The sequence below is a fragment of the Eublepharis macularius genome, chromosome 11 (assembly GCF_028583425.1).
Source record: "Eublepharis macularius isolate TG4126 chromosome 11, MPM_Emac_v1.0, whole genome shotgun sequence".
NCBI classification, from domain to species: domain Eukaryota; kingdom Metazoa; phylum Chordata; class Lepidosauria; order Squamata; family Eublepharidae; genus Eublepharis; species Eublepharis macularius.
In genome coordinates this window covers 46,774,018-46,800,292 of record NC_072800.1, presented here as the reverse complement: position 1 = coordinate 46,800,292, position 26,275 = coordinate 46,774,018, and the positions used below count along the sequence as shown (strand labels likewise).

The window sequence follows — 26,275 nt, the reverse complement described above, 5'->3', positions numbered from 1 at the left end:
TGGATGCTAGTAGCACACAACAATTGTGTTGAATAGTGGACAGTTGTGTGGTAAAGTGATTAGAGTGTCAGCCTAGGATCTGGAAGACCAGGTTTGAATGCTCACTCTGTCATGGAAACTTGCTGTGTGATCTTTGGCCAGTCACACATCGATAACCTGATGAGGTGTTTGTGATGATACAGTGCAGGAGAGGAGAATGATGTAAACTGCTTTGGGTTCCCATAGAGGAGAAAGGTGGGATATAAATAAATAAATAAAATTTAATAACATGCAGACTAAAAATGCAGATCAAATTTTTAATTGCTAAAATAAAAAAGCAGTGTGCATCTCACATTTGTGTTATGCTAGTTATCAGTAGCATGAGTGATGTCCTTTCTTGATTTGGAAATGATCTGTCAAATAGAGGTGTCAGATGAAAGCACTGGAGATCCACCCCCCCCCACGACTTCAAAATCGGTTTGTTTGCTTTGAGTAGGAAGGATAACATGCACAATTCCTTTCACGTGCACACACAAAAGAGGGTCACATGTATGCTCTCACATTGCTGCATGAAAATGGTAGCTGGTAAGCATAACACATTTGCATGACCTTCCCTTGAGGCATATGAGAGATTTCCTGTTTCCCTATTTGGGTGAATATGATAACTCAGGTGTGGATGGGAAATTCTGTGTGTGCAACAGTTTCCCCTTTCATTCCAATGTAAGAGGCTCATCAGAATATGCAGTCTCTTTATGTTCATGAATCTGCTTCCTACCTTGAAACGGACAGGAAGTTTACAGACAGGCATGACATTCTGGATTGAAAACAAAGAAGCTTCTTACTTTTGAGAACTAATTTGGGAGCTAAAATTTGATTGAAAACCACATCTCATGATTTGGAAGCTGTTTTGCATATTCTTTTCCTGCCCTTCTTGGCTCAATGTAGCCCAGTAGAGTTAATAACCTCCAGGTGGTGATTGGAGATCTCTTTGAATTACAACTGATCTACTAGGCCACAGAGATTAGTTCCCCTGGAGAAAATGGTGGCATTGGAGACTTCTCCTGCCTTAAAATCTCTAGGAATTTCCCAAATTAGAGCTGGCAACTTTATTACCCAATTAGCTTCATGAAAGAATGGGGATGTGAACCTGGGTTTCTTGGCTTCTCGTCTAGTACTCAAACCACCATACTACACTGGCCTAGTTTCCTCCTGTATAAGATCTAGGGTTGTTAGGTCACCCAAACAGAGGGAGAGGAGGGTAGGGTACATGCATCAGGAGTCTTGATTTGGAAATGATCTGTCAACTGCAGGTGTTGGAGGAAGCATGCTGCAGAGCTCCTGGGCCGAAACCCAACTATTCTCCTAGTCGACCAGGTGCAGGGTTGCCAGGTCCCCCTGTATTCCTGGTGGGAGGCGGAGGCCCCAGCACCTACATTTTGGGCGTCTCCTTAGCGCGTGTGCACCCCTGGGTCTGTGTGATGATGTCACTACCAGGAAGTAATGTCATCACGCAGGCTGTGGCTGCCCCAGGAGCACTCCTGGATCAGGCCCAAATCAGCCTGGAATGTGCCACTGCCACACGGGGAGCACTCCCCTGCCAATCCGGGGCCGAATCAGGCCTGAAACAGCCCGAATTGGCCTGGAATGGGCCACTGCCTTGCGGGAGAACACTCCCCTGCACTGTAGCAGCCCAATCCTTGCTGATTCAGGCCCTATCTGGGTCATTTTGGGCCCACGGGAGCGCGCCATGGCGCCTGGGAGTGCACCCATGAGGCCCATGCCTCCCTCACCAGCCAGGTAAGAGGGGGCGAAGGGTGGATGGTGGGAGCAGGGGATCCCCCGCCTCCAGCAGGGGAATAGCAACCCTAGCCAGGTGAGAAGTAGATCCTACGCCTCCACCAGGGGACTGGTAACCCTAGTAAGATCTCTGTCATTACTTATAAGTTAGGGAAATATACTCTGTACTTATTCAGAGATATTTTAATTTATACTTATAAGTACCAGGGTTACTGCTGGTAACGTATGGCATATCCAAACATTGGTTAGCTCTGGTATAAAATCCCTGTACTAGCTTTGTGGAACTCCAAAATAAGTGGTTTGTTATACATTTTATTTATTTAAAAACTTTTATTTTGCCTCTCCAGAGAACCTGCTTTGAGGTGGCTACAAAGTTTAACATAATAAAAACATAAAAAACACCATGAAAGTTGTTAATGTTTAATAATCTATTAAAAATCCAGCATTAAACCTTCAGCCAGAGCTTATGTAATGTACAATGCCAACTCCCAGACCCTAGTCTGATACTCTCATCGCTACATCACATAACTATACTACACAACACAGTGCCATCTTAAGCAGAGGTGTAAGTTTGCTTGAGAGAACACCGATACCATACAATATAGATAGTACTGGTAAAAGCAACCGCTTTCTAAAAATGACTAGAGCTATCCCTGCTGCCACACAAAAATAGTTGTCAAATACATCATGCATAAGAAGAAATCAGATTTGTAAACTAGAGTGCAGGAAAAATGAAGAGCTGAAACGAGAATGATACAATGGCTGCTTAAGCAATTCAGGCCATTTATGTACTTTTTAAAAATCCCTGATGCGTATATACATCCTTGAAAAGGTATGTCATTCTGTATGGCAAAGAATTGCTTAAGGCTTCTTGAGTCAAACTGTTATGCTTCAGGGATATGCCTCCATTCTTTAATGGAATGCAAAGACACACCTCTCACAGAGACTGTAGCTTGTGTACTTTTTGTGAATGATGCTTAAAATCGCACCTGCTTGCATTTTTGTCTATGGTGGAAGTATTCCACTTGCTGCCCATTTGGTCTGTTGCAAATTAAGTCCCTTCTTAATGCAGAACATTGTAGACTTTTTACAAAGTGTAATATGGAAAAAGGCCTATTTCTATATCATGGATGCATGGCTTGACTTTGGCTTGCCTCTTGTGTATGTGTGGTGCACCTGTACCAGTAACTTCAGCGGTTACTTAGTATCATCTGACAACAAAAAGACAGGATGCCTTTTAGGGTTGCTATCTCCAAGTCGGGAAATTCCTGGAGATTTGGGGGAGGGGGGGGTTGAAGCCTGGAGAAGGCAGGGTTTAGAGAGGGAAAGGACCTCAACATGGTATAATTCCATTGACTCCACCCTTCAAAGTAGCCATTTTCTCCAGGGGAACTGATCTCTGTGGCCTAGAGATCAGTTGTAATTCCAGGAGATCGCTAGTCACCACCTGGAGGCTAGCAACCCTAACTCCTCTAAATCTTATTGTCTTTCTCTACAGATGTGAAGGAAGGCTTGAACAGGTGTGCAACTCTGGTTTTTAATCTAACTTTGTCATAAATTCATACTAGTTTTCAGTTAGATTTGAGAAGTCCAGTGTGTTTAATGAAAATATACTAGGGTATCTATATAAAGTTGATTTTTTAATGTTAAGTTCTTAAAAATATATATGTTAAATGATGCTTTCCATTTTGAAACATTAGAAATAATTGACTGTACATTTGAAATCTGACTGCATTTGTGGCTGTCACTCATTTAGTTTCCTATTTTCTTCAGATGTCTTCTCAGCCATAGCTATAGATCAGGTTGTATGTTGTGGTCATTGTCTATTCATAAATAAGTACCGCAGTTATTTCAGCATGTCTTCCAACTGGGTTGAGAGCATCTAAGTGATTATAAATTAACATGTTACCTTTTTACATGGTGCTATGTATACTGTGCATAAAGGAGCTGGTCTCTGCCCATAGTGCTGGGAATTTGAGACCTTGAAAATGATTTATATTTATGTTACAGTTACATAATAGAGTCATCATTAGGGGATTTTATTGTGGCAATCAATCAGTAGAGCTGTTTAATTTTCTAGAAGGTTAGAAACCATTTTTCCCTTGCGGGGGGAGTTTATAGGGGAAAATAGGGGGGAGAATGATAAAATATGTAATATTTGCTTTCTTATCTAAACCTGTTTTACTTCTTTAAAAACATAACTTTGTTAGTATTCAAAATGGCACTATTTGGCTTATTTATAATAGTTAAAGGTATAAAGCCATACAGGGCCATTTTAAGCAAAGTTACATACTTCTAAAACCAGTGTCCTACGCACACTTACCTTGGAGTTACTCCTATTGAATGCAGCTGTATTTACTTTTGAGTAGACTGGTTTAGGTTTGCTCCCTTAGCATGCAATCCTAAATAGAATTACACCCATCTAATTTCATTGAAGTCAGTGGGCTTAGAAGCTTGTAACTGCTTACATTTATGCTGTTGCGGTTGTACAAGTCACAAATATTCCAGAACCAATCCTACAGAGAGAGCTGCAAAACACTATACATTCTGTTTCCCAAGCACACATCCGTTCTGTGTATGAGTCCCTGCAAAAGAGGATAAATAACAAATAAATACCATGGTGTTTATTATCTGAAAATGTGTATATTTTAGTTATACAGACTACATGAGATTTATAAACTGAAGCAGCATTTATGGGTGCCCCAAAATTACTGGCTATGCAACATACTTTTTTGTATTGCCAATGTTTAATGTCTGTATTTGTTTCTATTTACTTCAGACTGCTACTTTTAGCAAGTCATGCAAAATTCAACCTCAAATGAGGAGTAAATACTAGAGATGGGCACGAACCAGGGAAAAACCAAACCATGTGGTTCATGGTTCATCAAATTTCATGAACCATGAACTTTTATGAACCTGCCCCTGGTTTGTGAACCGGTTCATTTGGTTCATGAAAACGTCACATCCAGGTCAGAAAACCGTCACTTCCGGGTCAGCAGAAGTTCACTTCCAGGTCAGCAGAAGGTCTGCAGGAAGTCCATCCCCTGCTGCCTAGGAAACTGATTGATTGGCACCAGGCTGTCTGCAGTGACAAACCAAAAACTGAACCAAATGAACCAGCCTAAAGTTCGTGGCGGTTCATCAGAAATGAGATCTGATGAACTGCTGGTTCGCGAACCACGAATCGGCTTGGTTCATGCTTAATTTTGGTTCATATTTCAGTTCATGCCCATCTCTAGTAAATACAGGTGGCAACTTCCAGGTAGTGACTGGAGATTTCCCAGAATTACAACTGATTTCCAGGCCACAGAGATCAGTTTCCCTGGAGAAAATGGCTGCTTTGGAGGGTGGAGTCTATGGAATTATACCTTGCTGAGGTCCCTCCCTTCTCCAATCTCTGCCCTCTCTAGGGTCATCCCCCCAAATTTACAGGAATTTTCCAACCTAGAGCTGGCAACCCTATTACAAGGAAAATTTGAAAGATGGCTAAGTGTACCTATGTGGACTTGGCATGCTTTGAATGTGGCACAGCTTATAAATGGAAGGGGGGGGAATATTCTGAACAAGGCCCTAAGGTTCATACAGCAATCATCGGGAACAAGGGAAGAAGGCTAATCTAAATGTCACATGAGAACCTACAGCTGCTGCTGCTGGCTATGCTTCTGTGACTCACAGAGCAGAGAGGAATGGTGAGCATGTGCTCAATATGTTTTGAGGGAGGAGGAAAAGCTGTGGCTCTGGGTGGAATCGCTAGTTCTGTGCATAAAGGGTATTTAGGAGAAAAGAGTAAATGAGCTAATGGAATTGGTGCTGGGATTGCTTATAGCTTGTTCTCGGCTGCAGGTCTGTGCTGAAAATTTAATGGTTTGGATACTTTTTAGGCCAATGGGAGACAGAAGAGCAGTGGTTCTCAATTGCCGCCTCCAACACACTGCATTTATGGTTGAATTTTGCCTGAACTGGCAAAATTCGACCACCTTAGTGCAGCATACTCATGGCATGTGCACTAGGATCTTAGTGCAGCACATACTCTTGGCATGCACACCAGAATTATGATATTAAGTGCAAGGTTTTTATTTCAAAAGCAGAGGTCTTTACATGATGGTTGGTTGTAGACTTTTCATTATTTCCTTTGCAAGTGCAGGCTCATGGACTGAATGCTTCTACTCTCTCTCTCATGTCCCTGCACATAGGCATGATCAAGTCAGAACCCTTTTGACTGACATCTAGTTTTCTTTGTACAGGGTTTTTTTTTTAATGGTAAATATATTTAAGCATATAAATTCGCCTCCACTCCCTGCAATCTGAACTGCTCAGGAACCAGATTATGACCTCGGTAAGGTTAATAATTTATTTGTTTAGGTTCATTATCAGGGGGAAAAATCCTGTCTTAATTATCAGTTGGAAAAGTTGATTTACAAGCGTGTGTATGCTTTTTTCTCTGTGTATGACCTATGGAATCCCACCCAAAAAGTAAGGTTTGGTGAAAATTCTTCAGCCTTATATGAACAACCAAACTGAGATCAGCTCTTTCAGTATGCAATCTGTAAACTGAACTTTCTTGTTTCTTTTTTCTAGGAATTACTGTGATCTTTGGTAACAGACAGAATTTAGAAACTTCAGATGCCTGTGCCACCACCGCCACCCCCACCACCCCCTCCCCCACCTCCTCTGCCACCACCTGGAGTTTCTCCTGCTCCCCTTCCATCACCTTCTTCTGGAGGTCCACCACCCCCTCCTCCTCCCCCTCCTCCTCTTCCATCACCTTCTGCTAGAAGTGGACCACCACCGCCCCCTCCTCTTCCATCACCTTCTGCTGGAGGTGGACCACCACCGCCCCCTCCTCCTCTTCCATCACCTTCTGCTGGAGGTGGACCACCACCGCCCCCTCCTCCTCTTCCATCACCTTCTTCTGGAGGTGGTCTACCACAGTCATTACCATCATCATTTGCTCTGGTAAGGCTTGACTTGCAATTTGGTTAGATTATGCAGAGTACTATGTTTATGGTCGTATATTATTCAAAAGAATGTTGGCTAGAAAACCTTGTTTGAATTGCAGCATTTGGAATGCAATTTCTTTACACATATTCAGTTTAGAAGAGGTTTTTCTCCATCTGTATGTAAAAGATATACAATCATCCATGATGTTTCCTTTGTTTACCCTGTCGTTGGTGATCTTGGTATTTAATGTTTGTTTGCTATGATTGTGTGTTCTATTAACGGTAATCCCAGTTCTTGTGGCCTGTCTTCATAACCAGATTGTGCATGTTCCATGGTTTAACCACTTTCCAGGCTTTCTCTTGCTCAGTTCTGAACTTCAGGCTGTTACATAATTATGGAAATTTTGTTGCACATGGCAGACTTATTTGGCTTAATAATGCTTGCCACATAACACTAATGGCAAATGCAACTGCCTTGGGTGCAAGCATAAAGTAAAGACATGCTAGGGCTGCCTAAAGATTTCTTGGCCAGTTATGGTTCCTTTGCTCAAGTCAAATCATTGCAAGAAAGAGCCAAACAACAAAGTGATGGTGGCCACAGGTCCATCCCATGGCTGCCAACACCATTTGTTTGTTTGTTAACACCATTTTAGAAGCATTTGTAGTTTTAAAAAAATTGCTGTGAGGCCTGAATATGGATGGCATGGCGGCCCTAGGAGCTCTCGCCCACATGCCTTTCCAGGTGCCAAAACAGCCCCCCCCCTTGCTGTTTCAGGACCTGAAAATGTAAGGTGGGGAAACAAGAACTTCTGGGACCACTCCAGCTGTCATTTGTAGTTTGGCTGAAAGAGAGAATTCCCTTTCATAACCCCTGGGTTCCTCTTACAGTGAGAACTGGGTTGGTTCTGTGATAGCCAATTGTCATCATTAATTCACTCCATTTTTATGGACGACCTAGAGAATTTTGTGACCACCTGTTACATTCCAGCATTTTCTGTTCTTTCTTGGCAGATTTCTGGTTATTCTTACTCAAAATACAGTTGCAACCATGCTGTCCTCTGTGGACTGTCAAAACCCAACTGAGGTATCCCAGGGTTAATGTCCCTTTAAATTTTCAGTCCTTTATTCTCCTTTCAACTTGGTTGATCATTTTTCTGCTTTCAACATTAGTGACTCAATTGTGAATGATTAGCTTTTGTTCTCCTAAGGCAAGGGCTTAAGTTCTGCTGCCCAAGGCCACTGGTCTTTTTATGGTTGTTGTTTTGTGATGACACTGTTACGATGGTGAACACCGTTTTTTAAAATGAGCAGTGGCTTTGGCTGGCTATAACAAAAAAAAAAAACTATGCATAAACTGCTTCCTCCTGCCCTCCAAGAGAGCAAAAACTGATAATTAAGGTTTAGTTCATGAGTGTGAAGAGCAGGCCAACAAACCTTGAGAGAACAGGAACCAATCAATTAGCCTGGAAACAAAGGAACAAAATGGAAATTGCAGGGGATAGCAGGAGGCTGTATGGGACTGACTTTCAAATAAATATAAGTAGGCTGGGTCTTGCCCATGCAGCTCTAGTGGCTTACTGTTATTTAATTCCACTTGCAGGAGGATGCAGAAAAGGAATGATTGAGGAGTCAGAGAAGATGTCATGTGGAACCGCCCCTGGTCAGCGAGGTTTTACTTTTTAAATGGCAGTGGGTAGTGGTGAGATTGGATCTTAAAAACAGCCAGCAGGATTAAGGCTAAGCACCCCTTTCCCACTGTTTGTCTGTTCAAAATCACTCCCTGCTGAATCCGCTTTTTGTTAAAGAAAAATGGCATCAGAACTTCTGTGACGAGTAGGCCAGTAAAACTTACCTCAGGAGCTACTGAGCACAGAACAGCACAAGGCAGTTTAGTGGAGGGGTGAGGAGCTGACCATTGGCCTGGCCTTTTGGGAGTTTGGTTCTGACAGTTGAGGTGTTAGCTGGAGAACATGGTGAATAGTTTAGTCGTACCAGGTTAAAGACAGCGTATGGACCACATTATCCGTCAAATCCCCTGATCCTGTCTTGTAACTGAGCAAAGAGGGTTACTGAACAACAGCTTGTGGCTATTTATAAGGGTAACAATTTTCATTCAGAGTGTAACATACTAGTGAGCCTGCTGGGAAAGGAGGTTTGGCATGTATATTGTTCATAATTACTATTTTAACATGGAGGAATGCAGTTTTCTTCCTCAGTTTGTGTTCTAAATACACCTTATTCCTTTTTTAAAATGGAAAAACAGTCTTTATCTTGTCAGGTCTTTACCTCACACCTTAACTAATGGCTACGGGGTGAGGAATTTCTTTCCAAGCCAGAATTCTGTCCCCTCGAACAATTATTTTCCTCCTGGAATTCCGTGGAGAAAGTGGGGAAGGTAGGAACATGATGTAATACTTTGGTGTGTCTAGCCCTTCATCTATTGTACTTTCATTGTGTGCATTTGTGTTGTATATACTATATAACATGTAATTTGCATCTTAAAGCTGCAAGTCTTTATTATTTTGAAGGGAAAATGCAAACCTTACTTTGCTGTTCAGATGTAATGGCAAACAAACTATGGTTTATGTCAGGGTTCTCCAGTGTGCTGCCCATGGCTGCCCCAAACTTTTCAGAAAGTGGGCAGGGCTTTTTTTTTTCTTTCATTCAAATGAACTAGTTCACCACTGCAATAGCAGCCACAGCTTCTACAGGATAGGGTTACCATTCCCCCACTGGGGCGGGGGATCCCCTGTTCCCACCCTTCCAACTCCTGCTCCCACTTACTTGGGTGGCAGGGGGCGTGCTCCCCCGAGGCACCCCCCCCAAGCTGTGCCGCCCATCCCGTGTTGAGCCGAGCCACACCACATGCCACTCACCCTGAGCCAAGCTGCGCGCTGTGGCTCTGCTCAGGCCATGCAGCGCAGCTCGGCTCAGGGTGAGCGACTTGGCTTGGCTCAGGTTCTGCGGCACACTCCGAGCCACAGGCCCCAAGCCAAGCTGCACTGCATGCCCCAAGCCGAGCTGCATGCTCCTGCACCCACAACAGGCCCATTTTGGGGAGAATTGTGCCCCACAGGGCCCGATCCAGCCCTTGGTGAGTGCAGGAGTGCTCCCAGCTGGCTTTTGACCTCTGCGCGATGATGTCACTTCCAGAAGTGCCGTCATTGTGCCAGCTGGGAGCGTGCGCATGCACAGAAAAGAGAACCCCCCTGAGCAGCAAGATAAGTGCCAGGCTCCCAACCTCCTGCCGGGGGAGTAAAGGGACCTGGCAAACCCCCGGTTTGGGCTCCAGGGGACCTGGCAACCCTACTATAGGATCTGGAGGATCTGTGCTTTCCTTAGTCAGTTTCCATTTACCCTTCAGTTTTCCTTTTTATCCCCCTTTCTCTTTTTCCCTTTCTCTTTCCTCTTTGGCTTTTCTTCATTTCTTTTTATTCACCCTTCTGTGGTTCTTTCGCAAAGCAAGGAGGGGGTTACTGTGTTTGTCTTTGCTTCTAACAGCAGCCATTTTGAATTTGGCTCCAGCTTCTGCTGCAGCCAATTTAGAAGTCCCTCATGGTTTGGTGCTCTGCTGTAGTCAAGTTATAGACTTGTTCAGGTCTCTAAAGAAAAACAGTTACCTTACTGGTCTCTTACTACTTTCCCCTCCTAAGGAACAATAAATCATATTGTTTAGTTTAGTTTAGTTTATTCAGTGTTTAACCTGCCCTCCCCACAAGTGGGCTCAGGACGAGGTACAACAGTCATAAAATACAATTGCATAACAAATGTTACAATAAAATTCAGCAATTAAAATCATATATATACAAAAACCTCCGATGGTTGGATATACATTCCTGCCCCCAGCATACAAAGAGAAGACAGACAGACAGATGAGCTGTACTCGAATACTGGAGACCGGTGAGAGGCTCAATGATGGTCCTGACACTGGCCTCAACCATAAGCCTGGTGGAACATCTCCGTCTTGCAGGCCCGCCGAAATGATACAAGATCCTGGTGGGCCTGAGTGTCCTCAGACAGAGAGTTCCACCAGGTTGGGGCCAGGACCAAAAAGGCCCTGGCCCTGGTCAAGGCCAAACGAGCCTCCCTAGGGCTAGGGATCACCAGTAAGTTCTTACCCACTGAACGAAGCACTCTCCGGGGCACATACGGGGAGAGACGGTCCCTCAGGTATGCTGGTCCCAATCCGTTTGGGGCTTTAAAGGTTAAAACCAACACCTTGAAACGGATCCTGAATTCCATGGGGAGCCAGTGAAGCTGCTGTAGGATTGGTGTAATATGTGTCCTGTATGGAACACCCATCAGGACACGAGCAGCAGCGTTCTGGACCCATTGTAGTTTCCGGATCAGACCCAAGGGAAGCCTTGCATAGAGTGAGTTACAGTAGTCCAGCCCAGAGGTGACCAGAGTTCTTACCAGAGTTCTCTCATCTTGTGTTTTAGCATCAGCCCATGTACTTGTGGAAATTGCTTAAATCTTGGAAAGTACATATTTAGCTAGATTCCCTAAAAAGTGGAATATTCTCTGCCTTGTCATACCTTTGTACCTATATTAGCAGCAACCAGCACTACAGATGATTAGAGAATGTATTCATATGTTAACTAATCTATCAGTGAAATAAAACAGCCTTTTTATTAATATCTTTGTTACAATGAAAACAAAATTAACAGCTTTTAATATTAATACTCTGGCTTGAATTCTGCAGAGAGTGGTAGGGTTGCCAGCCTCAAAGTGGTGGCAGGATATCTCCCAGAATTACCACTGATCTCTAAACAACAGAGATCAGTTCGCCTGGAGAAAGTGGCTGCTTTGGAGGGTGTACTCTATGGAATTATACCCTGCTACAACCCCCCACCCCCACCCCAAACCCCACCCTCTCCAGGCTTCACCCCACAAATTTCCAGGAATTTCTCAACTCAGAGAAATGGCAATAGCCGGGGCAGGGGCTACTGGGAACTGATGTGGTTCAAGACTATCTCTCCCCCTTCTTGTTGTCTTGAATGCTGTGCTAAGAAAGTGAACTTCAGTGCACCCTGGAAAATGTAAGAAGAGTGTCCAGTATTCCTGATGGAGGCTGGCAAGTGAGAGCAAAGACATTGTCTGCTCGCACCAGGCCTGTACCTGGCTGGTCTAGAAGCTGCACTAGCCAGGCCCATACAAAAAGTGAGAGGAGGTTAAGAATTGTGACCAAGATTGTACAGGAGCTGTTTCACAATGTACAGTTTTAATATTGACAGATCAGATTAAGACTAGAAAAGTCTAGATACATTAGATTTTAGTTTTAGTAATCTAAGCAATTTAAATTTAAATAGTTATAACAAATAGAGGAATACAGCTCAGATAGATACAAGACTAGTACAAGACTCAGGAGTAAACACAGAAAATAGCGCACACAGAGACACCAACAAAAAGGAGCTAAATGAACTAAGCTAAACTAAACCTTCTCTTATCCTCATAGTAATTTGGCATAGCCTGATAGATCTTCAAAAGAGAAGGGGATAAAGTAGATAGAATAAAATAGGATAAAAACAAAAAAATTAGTTAGCAACCAAACTCTTTAAACATCTCATCCCTCCCTCGCGTACTTAAGCTAGGGAGGTAGGGAGATAGCAGAGAAAAATAGGATCTAGCCCTTCCAATAAAACTAGGAAACAAAGACAAAAACTTGAATGAAGTTAATAAACTTAAGACAGTAAGAGGTGAATACAAAATATAATATATAATAACCTCAAAACATAATAACCCAAAAATAAAAATTAATAATAATAAGACCTTCAAATACGGAGTACAAATTTGAGTGTCCTGCAGTATCACACCAGAAACAGGAAACCAAATGTTAGTAGATCCAAACTATGTTCTTGCTAAAAACTTAACTTCTGAGGTATACTCGTCTTTTTTAAAAACTTTGTGTGCTCCACAGAAACAGGCACCATAACCAATAGGGCTATTTCATGTTTCTGTATTGTATAAAATTATTACAAGACACAGATGCTTGGCATATATTACAGCTTTAGTGGATACACTGTAGGTGTCTGCTGCACCTGTTGAGGTTGCTTCAAACATTAAGATTTCAAACATCAAAACAACTGGGTGTATAAGAGGTTCTATTTCCTAATCACTGGTAGTTTAAAGCACTGCACTCCCATACACCAAAATTGCCTCCTTGGTTGACTGCACAATGGTTCCAGAGAAGTTCACAGCATTGGTGTTATCTGATGATCTGGTTTTCATCAAAACATGGTTGAGATCAGGGGGGGGGGGTTTCTGAGAAGAGAGGTGGCGGAACTCTTAAGAGGGAAATGCGGAAGAAACACATGGGATTCTTTGAAATCATATTATTTTCAAGCACTATTGCCGAGTATTTTCAGGAGGTGCCGGAACTCCGTTCCCCCGCGTTCCCCCTGGAAAAAAGCCCTGGTTGAGATTCTGAAAAGAACTTTGGTTGGAAAATTTATGAATTAGAAACCCTCAGATGTAGGTCATTTTCTGGGAGAAGAGAATTTCTGGGCTTCAGTGTCTATATCTGCCACCTGTTAAAATTACACAGCTGCTGCTGCAGCTGCTGAATTTATTGTGAGAACCAAAATTAACTTCCAAAATGCAAATTGAATTTGTCTGCATTTTCTGTCCCACACTCATAGTCCAAGAAGTTAGTAAATTTTCCACTTGCTCCTTACTAATAGAAATCTTCTCAACCACTTTCTCTTTCTACTTCTCCTAGGAAATGTGGTCTCACAGCTGCTATGCAGAGAAGATTTGTTCCAAATTATGTATTTGAAAATTAAAGATGCAGCTTCAAGTTAGAGATCTATGTTGGAGCTTAGTTAAGGTTCCCAGAGGCCTGAAAGTGGTGGGCAAACTCCCAGTGGTTTGTCTCCTTACCCGTTGATTGCCACTGCTGGTAGGGAAGTCAGGCAAATGTGCAATGCATACTCATGGCTGGACGTGATGATGTCACTTCTGGAAGTGATGTTATCATGCACCGGGCATGCCCCCCCCCACCGATTGCCAGGGAGACATGACAACCCTAGGCTTAGTGTACATGATAACCCTTATGGTAAACTGTTATGAAAGCAGACACTACATGCCCCATTCTTCAGTCCAGTTCAGTTTTATTATTATGATCCAAGATCAAAATTCAGATTGGCATATATAGTATATAACAAGTACATTATATATAACAAGTACATTAATTCCAAACCTAAATATATTTAAGGATTAAATACAATTATGTACTAAAATGAATAAAATCATTAAAACATAGTTAAGATTTCTTAAAAGAAGTTATAATATTCTGTCTGATTAAACTAGCCAGGGCACAGAATCTTGGCAGTAATTTCATTGCAGCAATCAGCTAAAAGGAGAGCAGAATAAAATTGATTAGATCTGCCTGGGTAGGCAGCAATAATTGGTAAAATGGGCTTTGTTTGAATCGCCTGATAATACTGACTGTATAAAAGAGCATGCCCTATTGTGTCTACCAGTCCAGATCAGCAGGGGCAGAGACGGTTTGCATATGGGATATGAGCATATCTCCCGTCCAAGAGAGCAGAGGGGAGAACATTAAAATGTGCCCCATTCTTGTGAACCTGTGCTGACCTTTGTATTGTTAGCTGGGCAATTAGACACTCTGGGTTGGGTTGCCAAATGGTCTCTCTCCCCAGAATGGATAGGGCTCTCATTATTCACAGACTCCTGCGTGATGACATCAGCTCAGTGAATTATCGCTGCCCTTGCAGCCAGGCATGTGTGCCCATCACCTCACTGGCCGGTTGCTTCTCTGGCACTCAGGGGCCAAGCAGGCCCCCCACTTCCCAGGTGAAGGAGGAGGCTGGGTTGGCTGGGCACTCTGCCGGCCAGGCGCTTCTCCGGGTGGGAGCAGGAGGCTGGGCTCCTGCAGGCTAGCTACCAGCCACTACTCTGCCACAGGCAAAAATATTGGACGTTTAGATGTCTCGTGTTTAAACCGCATTTCCCATGGGCAGCCTGATAAAAAACTGGACTATCTGGGGGAAAACCAGACACCTGGCAACCCTAACTCAGGATAGAAACAAAAAGTAGAATATAACTTTATTAAATTGGCAGGCTTAACTAACTACACTTTAGGCTTCTCTTGTTTCCTCAGAAAGTCCTTTCTGTTCCTGCTTCCCTTTGATCCCTGAACCAGGCTCCCTGCTTCTGCTGATTATTTATAGCACCCCTGTAAAGAAGCTCTGGATCTCTTTGATGAAGCTAAGCATAAATTTTGTCTTCCTTTGCACAACTTTCTAGAGCGTTTATTGAAAGTAGCAAGAGAAAGTTTTAACCTCGCAAATTTCAAGGGACAGACCAAAGTAAAGAAATAGCAGCTCAACATCCTAACGATATTGTAGAGCTGGAAAAGGTGCAGAAAAGGGCAACTAAAATGGTCTGGATGTTAGAATGCCTTTCCTATGCAAAAAGGTGAAAGGTTGGGGGATTTTCAGTCTTGGTAGACTAACCAATTTTATTATAGCATAAGCTTTCGAGAATCAAGTTCTCTTCATCAGATGCCTGATCAAAACTGGGCATCTGATCAGGCATCTGATGAAGAGAACTTGATTCTCGAAAGCTTATGCTATAATAAAATTGGTTAGTCTTAAAGGTGCTACTGGACTCTTTTTGATTTTGCTACTACAGACTAACACGGCTAACTCCTCAGAGTCTTGGTAGAAACTCACTATGGGGGGAAATTATGCATGTGGTGAAGAATGTGGAGAAATCTTCTTTCTTCAACCTTTCCCTAAAGTTAGAACTTTAGGTAATTGGTTCAGAAGAGGTTAACTTCACTTAATGCATAATTAATTAATTAATGCCTTGCATCTCAGTGAAAAAGGTGGAATATAAAAGAAATAAATAACATTGTGAAAAAGTGTTATTGACACAGAATTCAGGTTTCACTTTCTTAAACAGAATCTATACAGGCTTTCACTGAGCTGTGTAATATTTCCGTAAGTATTTCTCCCAGTGAAGTCCATTTACCTTATTGAAATCTCTGGACTTATTCTAGAATAACTATTGTAGCCTTAAAATAAAACCATCCTAATGTAGCTAAGACTGCATTTATGGTCATTAACATAAATTCTAAGTTTGGTATCTTTACTGTAGGAGTGAAAATAAAAAGGAGAAAGCCAATTAGCATTTTTAATGTTAGGGTATCACTTGTATAGACTAAATCTTTTTTTAATCTTTGCACTTGGATGTACAATTGCATTTTCTGATCCCTCTGTAATGTTCTGGAAAATTACTGTGTGCTTTGTGTGTTTAGAGTAGGTGTTCTTTTATGCCGTCTGATACTGCTGCAATGAGATACAATGTTCTTAAAGACATCCTTGAGGCAGATGGTGGTAGCATCTCAAATACTTTGGGAGGTTATTTATCATGTGGCTGCATTCTTTCAAACATTGGAAGATGCTGTCTTGCACTTGACAAGACCATAATAATTATAGAATAATACAAGCTCACATTTCTGAAACAATGAATATATTTCCTTTAAGAAGAACAACTGTAAACAGAGAGAAGATACCAAGAGGAAAATGCCCAGCAACCATTCCTTCCGTCACCTGCTGGCTCCACTGCTGCTCAGTGGCAGCAACAAAGGAACACTGCAGCTGCTCCAGCTCCTGAGGGAGGAGTCAGGCACACGAGTAGCCAGAGTGGTGGCAGTGCTCCTTCACTGCTGCCACCGCCATCGAGCAGGGGCTGAGCAGGCCAGTGAGGGATGGAGCAGCTGCTGGGCAAGCTATTTGCCCTGCCCTCACTGCTGCTACTGTGGCTGCTCACATGCACTCAGGTGGGCCAGTTAGCTGGCCATGCCATTGTCACCACCAGTACATTAAATTAGGGGGTGGGCACTGTCGCACCAAGGGATTCACCGGGTGACAGGGCTCCCAAGAGCCAAATCCCAAGTAGCACTGAAGGGCAAGGTGCTTTGGCACTTTGGCAAGGCTGGATGGCCAAAACCAGGCAAAAGAGCTGTGAGGTGCCTGGCTGTACAGAACTAGTAGCATGCAAACTCACAAAAAAATTGATGCAACATCAGTATGTGGGAGGAGAGAGAGAGAAAATTCTCAGGCAGGATGTTGGCAATTCATCGCTTTAGTGGTTAAACAGTTGTACAAAACAAACAATAAGGGCAATGAAGTAAGAATTTTCAGAAGACCTTTCTTCATATCAGAATTCTTTTTCCAGTCATGGGGGAACTGTGCAGACAATTAACGTCAGAGAGAAATCTGACACCGAGGCAGAGGTGAATAATGCACCAAGCAAAATGGGTCAAATAAATGAGCTTTCACTTCTAACAAGATCCGGAGCAAGGCAAGGGAGCAAAAACGGTCAACATTAGAAGCAGGGAACACACCAAGGAAGGGAAAGGATGGCTGACTCAGTAATCCTAAGCACTGACTATCAATTAGGGTTACTAACCTCCAGGTGAGACCTGGAGATCTCCCAAAATTACAACTGATCTCCTGATGACAGAGAGCAGTCCCCCTGATGAAAATGGCTCCTTTTGGAGGGTGGCCTAGACTCTATGGCATTAAACCCCATAAATCTCTCTCCAAACTGTGCCAGCCTAGCCCCCAAATCTCCAGGGATTTCCCAACCTACAGCTGTCAACCTTACTATCAATAGATAGTTGAAGCTTTTGGCAAACTGTGTTATTCATTCCCTCCTTTCCCAAGATAAAACAGGGACATCACTGGTCAAAATACATATTTGCACATGAAATGCCTGCAGTCGCTACAATTAATCCACCTACTTGGGAACTCCTGGGGAAAACAATGTCAATGGCCACATAGTCCTGGATGACCTATCTCCCTGGGAGGCACCTCCTGTTACCAGCCCAGTTGCCTTGAGGAAACTTCCTGGCCTAACTATAGACTGGTGGCATTGGTAGATTGGTGCCCCAGGGAACAGGGACGTACTAACCTATGGCTGGGCTCCTAGGCTTTCCGGTATTTCGGGCCCCCTCTGGCACTCCAGTCTTTCAGCCCGCTACAATTGACCTTGGTACAGTGGGTACTAGACTGCAGTACATAGCCCTATATCCATTTTGAGGGTCTCCTGAAGAATTCTATTCACAATTTATTAATATTTTTATTGCGCAAGTAGAACTCTTTAGGAAAGCACATTTTGGGGGTATAATGGTTCAATACTGTAATATTTTGAAGTGAATAAAATGTTTATTTATTAAAAATATATAATTTCTGGATAATTGTTTTAATATGAGAGAGAACTTGTTTCACTTCAATAAGAGAGCAGTTAATTATCTTATTAATAGAGGTTATGTAAGAGAATCAATTAGTTGTAATTTATGTGGGGTGTGCCTCAGCAAAAAAAAATGACGGGCCCCTAGTCCCTGTGGGGCCCCTCGGGTTCAGCCTAGTCAGCCTTATGAATAATACGGCGTTGACAGAGGAGGAGGAAAGGGACCAGACCTATAGAAACAGTTTCTTCCTTCTTTGTGACTGTCCTTTCTCCAACCCCTATCAATTCTCATGATTTATTTGCCATGTGGTTGGGTGGCTGAAGGAAGCCTTAAAAACTGAGTTTTCGTTAAGACCAGCACCACATACTTGCCATTCATGTACAGTGCTGCTGTAATGAATCTCTAGACTGTGACATGCCCAATGATATGAGGAGAGAGAACCACGAAATCATGACTTTAAAGAAGATGTTGACAAAAAAAATTTCTGGAAGCAAAATGGCATTTTGGACGTAAACGATTCAGCATGGTCAGACTTGAGTATCTGGTGATCCAGTGTTCTTAGCAGTTTAATGTTACTCCTTGTAGGGGTGATGTTATATTTGTAGTGCTCTGTGGTTTGCAACCTAAGTTTGAGAGTCTGTGGCCTAAAAGTAGCTCTAGTATTTACATTTTTTTCAGGGTTAGATCAGGCAAATGGTCTAGTAAAAGTGAGAAGTGCATGGGTGGATAATTGAAACGGATTCATCTGTTGACGTGGTTGGTCTGCCTACACCATACAGTATACGGCCTTTAAAAATAAAATAGAATAGAAGCCTGCGACAATATATAAAATAGAATCTAACTGCTTGCTTTTATATACTAAGACTGCACATAGTTGTTTCTCCGTGAATAATGATTAACTGACATTGTTGCTTTGTATTTCTAGAGTATTACTAGAGTAAGCGGTCTTTTGGCGTGCTCCATCCCATCTCTATATGAATTTCATTTGTAAGAATGCTTGTGTAAAAATGCTTCTCAACATAGCTATTCCTTGGCTTTTTATGTGTGTAGTCACCTTTGCGCGAGGAATTTGACATGTGTAGAAGATTGGTTTTAAAAATTACTGAAGTTATGAGTGTGTGTCCTTAAAATTATCTTAATGACGTTTCTTGATGAGACTTTTTTCCAGATTTTTAAAAATCTTATAAGGGATACCACCATTTGTCTGATAGTCACTAAACTTGTGGAGAATCTGTTGTTTGTTGCCGCTCTGAGCTAAACATTACTGTGCTAATTGGATTGGTATCACTGTTACATGCAATCAGAATGAAATATTTAAAGAAAGCCTTTTAATTTTACGTTGATTATTAAAAACTTCGTAAGAAAGAAGAATGGATTGATTGTGCTCTTTGTAAACACTCGTTTGTTTGGAGTGACAGGAAGAGAATTAACTGATTAATTTGTACCAATATTGACTGGAAAGCATTAGATACTTGTAGTCATAAAACTGGAAAGCACCTGATACTCATCTATTCCTGACCCTTGTCTTAACTAAGGCACGATTTCTTTATATAGCAATAGAAGGAGCCTAACTGCAGATAATTAAACGTTGTGTGTGTGTTTGAGGGGTAATAAATAGTGTTTGTATTATGAGCATGGGTGGGGTGACTGGAGCAGAATTTGAGACAAGGGGGTGAATAGAATAGGATCACATTTTGCACATATCCGCTAAATTAAAGTCACATATTGCACATCAAATGACAAATGTTATGGAAATGCCAGTTCCTCATCTTCCCATTTCCATGGAATTTTACTTCACTCGTTCAGAAATATATGATGGAGTAAAAATATTGTGACGACCACTATGGTGAAAAATAGAACTGTTCTTTCCAGTGAACATTCAGCCTATTCTACTTTTTTGAAGAACATGCTCATTATGTAACTTGACATCTCTTACATGAGAAATAATAGAAAATCCTCTAATGGCTGCCAAGGAAAATTAGAACCAACTGTTCATGTTCTAATTTCAAAAGCTAAGGTCATGGAAATTAATTTTATTCTGATCTACCAGGCTCATCTTGGGGATTCAGTAAAACAAATGAGCTTCCTTTTCTTGTCATGTTTGCGTTCTTGGTGAAAGGCTAACATGTTTTTCTTCATGGAGGTACACGTTTTCTGTTCTAATAATGAAAGAAAAAATTGTTGTATCTGTACATAATGAATCTGTACACATTGAATCTGTGATATTTGAAGAAAGTGAGTTACTTGTAGAAATAGAATTGCTAAATTCCAAAATAAAAATAACATATTTGCCTTTGCACTCAGATTATCAAAGAAAAACTAGTTTATAGTATTTACAGTTACATTATTATAAAACATCACAGGAGTAGCTATGTTAATCTGTAGCAAAAATAACCAAGAATGACCACTTTTTTTGTAGTATGAGCTTTTATGAGCCAGAACTCCTCTTCTTCAGATGCATTAAGTGGTAACCTCAGTGAAAATGCATTAATCCAGAAAAGGCCTGGGGATGGAGGGAGGACAGTTTTACAAAGTGAGGCCAAAGGTTAAGCAATACAATGGCTGTGTCTCAGTAGAGTACAGAGCATAAATGAAAATGAGATCCAGTCAAGAGCAAAAGATCCAACTGGAATTTAAATACAAAAGCAGAAGACACAACTGCAAGGCATAGCTATTAATCTATCTAGCAGGTAATTTGTGCATTATTTTTTACTGCACACTACTAATGTGAATTCACTTTGGCCAGTACCAGAACAGCAATAGAAATGGTGGTCTAAAAGCATTTGCAATAGGGGCAATATCTCCGCAGTGTCTGAAATTGCCCTGTGACTGGAGAAGAGAAAGAAAAGGCAAGGACACTCTTGCAGCCTCTGTCAATATCCAAGGGCCACTTGTAGGTTGCACCTTCTCCCTTTCAGGAAGAATTATAATTGTATATCAATTCTAACAGCCCTTCCATGCTCCATCCCAGAGCCAGTTTAGTGTATTGGTTAAGAGCAGTGGGACTCTAATCTGAAGAACCAGGTTTGATTCCCCACTCCTCTGGTTGAAGCCAGCTGGCTGACCGTGGGTCAGTCACAGCTCTTTCAGAGCTCTCTCAGCCCCATCCACCTCAAAGGGTGATTGTTGTGAGGATAATAATAACACACTTTATAAAACACTCTGAACGTGGCATTGGGGAATTCCACATGATAGACTTTGATTGGACTTTCTGAGCAGTCATGCTACAGTGGAGTCGTATGAATCTACCGCTCCCGGATCCCACATTAAGTCTTTTGTTTCGCATTGACATTTCATTTCAATATGCACAAAGTCCATCGTGTGGAATTTGCCTGTATAAAAATCGATTCCTCATCGCTTTTTCCAGGGAAAGTGTCGACAGATGTGCGTCATCTTCATTTTTTAATTTTTTTTTTCAAAAAAACGTTGCTACATATAAACGTTGCATCAAACAAACACGTCTGATAGGTCAGAACATTTCCTGCCGATATCGTGGAATGAGTATTGGTTATTGACATTTGGAGGGGAAATTGTTACCGATGACCCCACTTTCCCTCTGCCTCAGAAGCTGTCAGCTGTCAGCGAGCAACAAGTAACAAATTTGGCGCGTTGAAAAACAGACCCATTATTGGGCAGATGTTGTCATGTGACCCAGGATTTGTTTCTGCATAGACATGTAGAAACGTTGCAACGTTTTTAATATTTTTTTTTAAGAGAGAGAAACAAAAGGAGAAGGGAAAGGGTAGTGGGTGTGGCTTGGAAAATGTGATCAACCAATCAAATTTAGTTGATTCAAAGGGCGTGAGAAAAGGGCAAGGGTGAGGAGAACGTCAGATAAAGAATTTCGCACGATTAAAATCCTTAACCTGCAGCGAATGGACAAATAAGTTGGGGAAAAGCAGGAAGGGAAAAAATGGACAGAACCTGCAGTGACTTAGAAGCTGCTGCTAGGATTGCTTTCCCACGTGTGGAAACGCAAAAAAAAAAAAAAACCCGAGGTCATTGTTTTTATATCAAGAACTAGTAACTTTTTTATAAGTAGTGTATTTGGAGATTTCTTCTCCCTTCCTGTTCCTCCCATCAATTTTCTACTTATGGGGGGGAGGGAAGTTGGCATCTGTGTGGTATGTACAAATGACACAAACTGAACATATGAACCCATGAACAAAACGGCAGCTGTTGGATCTAAATTTAAACCAAATAGCCTGCTCATGTCCCATTCTAACCCAAGTGCAGAGCTACCGCAAAATCCTTGCTTGAAGTTACGGAAATAAATTACCTTAGGAAAGCACTGAAAAGCAAAAATTCTGGAAATATTTTTGTTTCAGTCATGTTTCTTCAGTTTTTCACAGTAAGTATTCTTTATTCTTCTAGGAAGTAAAGGCAATTGATTGTAGATTCTACTTCATGCCGTGTATGTTATATAAACCATTCAACATTTGAAAGCGATATTAAACAGGCTTAAGTAGTGGATGTGTGTGTGAAATTTCTCAAAGCTTTTGAGGTTTGAGTTATATGGGTTAATGAATAGGGGAATAAATTCATCAGTGCCTTTTTTGCAACATATTTATTCATTAGAATATTGGTAACAAAGCTATTAATGAGATTTTACAACATCCCTCAGGAATGTTACTGGTCTCAGTATCACCCAAGATTGCCATCTAGAGGAGCTTACCTAATAAACCAGGGGGAGAAAAGAAGTAATTCACAAACCATTTAAAAATGTTTATAAGTATACTTTAGAGATTCGATAAGAGGCTTCATTATATATGGGTTGGTTGTTGGTGAAAAAGGGTGAGATCTTCTTTGACCACTAAAAAGGCTATGCTGAAAATCATGGGCCCTGCATGCTCAAGAGCTGTGTGGTGTGGTGGGGCTGGTTGGACCTGATTTCATATATAATGATCAGGTCACACAGTCCTTCACCTTTAGTCTGAAATGGTACAGTCTAGAAACAGGCGACTCACATGACGAGGTATTTGTTTAATCTATATTTGTCTGCTCTGTTGCAATAAAATTAGTGAAATGAGTCATGGCATCAGTATATCCGATTCTCATGGGTCCACCTGTGGATACTAGGGATCCCATTCCCACAGTGGTGGGAAAAGGTGAGGAAACAGGACCAGTGCACTCCCACAGACTCTGGAACACTTACTCATCACACCAGAAATGATGGGCCCCATGTAAGGCCAATTTGATAAAAATCAGCTCTCAGTCTAACGTTGGAACTACACGAGACCCATCATTTCTGCATCGCTCCGAGAATGACATGTACATTCCCCTAAACTCTCCCCCCGCCTGCCAGTTTCAAGTGCAGGGAACCTGGCATCTCTAGTGGATACTTAGATCTGCAGACTAGGGCCATGAACAGATAACACAGATATTTCTACAAATGTAATAAAAAACCCAGGTTTGCAGAAAAATATGAAATCTTATAAATTAGCAACAGAGCCTGTTTTTTTTTAAACAAAAACAGGCCCTGGAAAACCCAGGAATGCTGGCACTCCCGCTGCAGCACTCTCCAGAGGAACGGGACAGCTCACCTGGCCTTTCTGCTACTGTGGCACCCCCCGGAGGGAGAGCCCACCTCGCCTGGCCTTCCTGCCACCATGGTGCCCTCTGGAGGCTATATTGGCCACGATGCACTTTTTATCCTGGTGCTCCTGCGCAGGAGCACCAGGATAAGAAGTGCGTCATCAGCAATATAGCTTGCCTTTTATATAGAAGGATAAAACACTGGGACACAGCACCTGTAAATGCCCTCAATGGTTGTTGCTAGGCAACCACCCACAGCAGTGCTGCCAGCCTTTAAGGTTTGATTTTCATCAGTAAAAAACAGAGTGAGGAGCAGGGCCATTTCCATAGCTCTTTTCCTGAAGGAAGAGTCATTTGGGCCAGACATGGCAGTGACTACTGGGGTGACTTAATACCACACAGCTTGCATGACTCACCCTGGCCTGGCTGCTTGCTGCTGTTCAACAGCAGCCACCCCATGAAAACTAGTGTGGTGTAGTGGTTACAGTTTCAGACTAGCATCTAGGAGACTTAGGTTTGAATCCCAGTTCTGCTATGGTGCTCACTGTGACCTTGGGCCAGTCACACACACACAGTCTAATCTACCTCACAGGGTTGTTGGGAGGAAAAAATGGAGGAGAGGTGGGGTTGCCAGGTCCCCTGGATCCCAGACCTGGGGAAAGGGTGTCATGGGTGCACAGGAGGAACACCCTCTCTTTTCATGTCCTTTCTCCATCAAGAGCCTAATAGCATATAACAGGAGATGGTTTCTATTCAGTGAAGTTGCATAGTGAAGCAGTCCTCTTGCCTATTTCCCAGTCCAACTCAGGGCCAAGATACAAGTGACGAATGACACAGGTTGGACACTTGTCAGCTTCCCTCAAGTTTTGATGGGAAATGTAGGCAGCTTGGCAGAATGTTGGACAAGTGACAGTTGAAAAGTCCATTGGACAGCAGTTGGAGAGCCAAGCTGCAAGACCAAGATGCCTACATTTCCCATCAAAACTTGAGGGAAGCTGACAAGTGTCCAACCTGTGTCATTCGTCACTTGTAGCTTGGCCCTCAGAGGGAAACATTCAACAGCTGTTTTTAAAGATTTGAACTACACATCAGGGAATCCACTCATGGATCCCTAATTCTATGTGCAGCTGACTTAAGAAAATGAGTTTTGCTCATGATTTTCCTCCACTACCTGTGCATGAATGTACAGGTCAGCCTAGCTCTACTTTTATAAAAATGCAAAGATTTGTAAGTAAATTAGCAAGTAATACGTGGAGGACTTGTGAGGACTCATGGTAGGGAACTTATTTCCTCATTCTCCCTCATGCTTTTCCTCTTTGCCTGTCTCTGGCAATGTCTGCAGCTTCTCCCCTTTCTGTCTCACCTGTCCACTAACCTGTTGCTTTTCTCCCCAACCATCTACAACTTTCCCTCTCCTGGCAACTCTTCCCCTTTCCTGCTGTCTCTCTCGCTCCCGTGCCTTTTCTGGTTTCTTCTCCTGGCAGCATCTCCTTGCCTCCCCCACCCACCTTTTTCTGTTCCCTCCCCATTGTCAACTTTCCCTTTTCTACTTCTCCCTCCTCCAGCTTTACTTTCCCTTCCTCCTATTTTTGGCCTTTTTAAGTTGTTTGATCGCTGTATGCTGTCACTAACTAAGGCTTGGAACCCCAACAGTGTTGATTAGGGGTAGCCTGGTAACTCCCCAAATTGCTGCCAAGAGGGTTTCTCTCAGGCTTGTAGAAAAATACCCCCTATTGGTATATTATCCCATTGTGTGGAATTTTTGATCCACAGTCTGAAACCATTGTTCAGAATGGCCATGGGAAGAATGAGAGAAGGGTGCATTTAATTTGTTAGGTTTATTTCGGGTGCTTTCTGCATAATAAGATCATCCAGGACAGCTCTACCTTCAGGCTACTTCTCTGTCAGATGACTAAGAGTCATGAGCTGTTATGGTTTGCTTCCTCATTAAGGACATTCCTTCTTATCAACAAATTCACTGTCAGAGAAATAGAAGGTGGCATAGGACTGCTTTCAAGAAACCTGTGTTGCAGCTGTGTGAAGAGAATTCTCCCACATCTGCTGATAGGATTGAGTGTGGCAGAAAGAGAACATGCATTTTTATAAGGCAGGTTAGCAGCCCAGTCATCCTTTCCTCATCCTCAGTTTGCTCTTTCCCAAAACTTCTTTGGGAAGAGCACTGCCCAGGTATATCATTCCAGATGATCTGAATGGGGAAGAGACATTTTCAAGGTCCTTCACACATCTTCTGTCAGTCCCTTGAGGCTGCCATTTTCCTGGCCATTATACAACTTGCTTTTTTTAAAAAAAGGGAAATGGTATAGCAATAACTATTTTTTTTAAAAAAAAACCTGGTCATGCAGCAGGTTGCAGGAAAATTGGTGGTTAATGGAGGAAAATGTGCAGAAAGTACTGTGTGTATAGTCTACTTAAATGAGCATACCTCTGCATTTGCAGCAGTGATTAATGCAAAATGAAGAATCCTAGCTGTGTGAGTGCTTCCTTGGTTGCCCTGAACCAGCTGCACAAACTGCAATATGGGAGATTGTGGTACGCTCATGTGCAGCTTGCAGTTTATTGTTCTGAATAATTACATGTTGAATTAGAAAGTGAAAATTAATGTTGCTATTTCTCTTCCACCTCATCATCCATTTCCGACCCTGGAAAAGTTCATTCCCAGAGTCATGGGGCCCATGTAAATTAATAGCCATGCAAATTGGGAGGCTGCACAGAGAAGGGGGATATAGCGTGCCGTCCTACTCTTCCCCACTGTGAGGTAGATTTTCCCTCCAAAACC

At 42.3% G+C, this 26,275-nt stretch overlaps 1 protein-coding gene across 1 annotated transcript in view; it reads left to right on the top strand.

The window, feature by feature from the left end:
• Window positions 1-6,507: 6,507 nt before the first annotated feature.
• The window catches only part of WIPF3 (WAS/WASL interacting protein family member 3), a gene marked incomplete at its 5' end in the record, with an annotated part of 31,073 nt that continues 11,305 nt past the window's right edge, over window positions 6,508-26,275 (top strand). Inside the window, 1 exon segment of the mRNA XM_054990935.1 lies at window positions 6,508-6,732. Within this exon segment, the coding sequence (XP_054846910.1) occupies window positions 6,508-6,732 (225 nt within the window).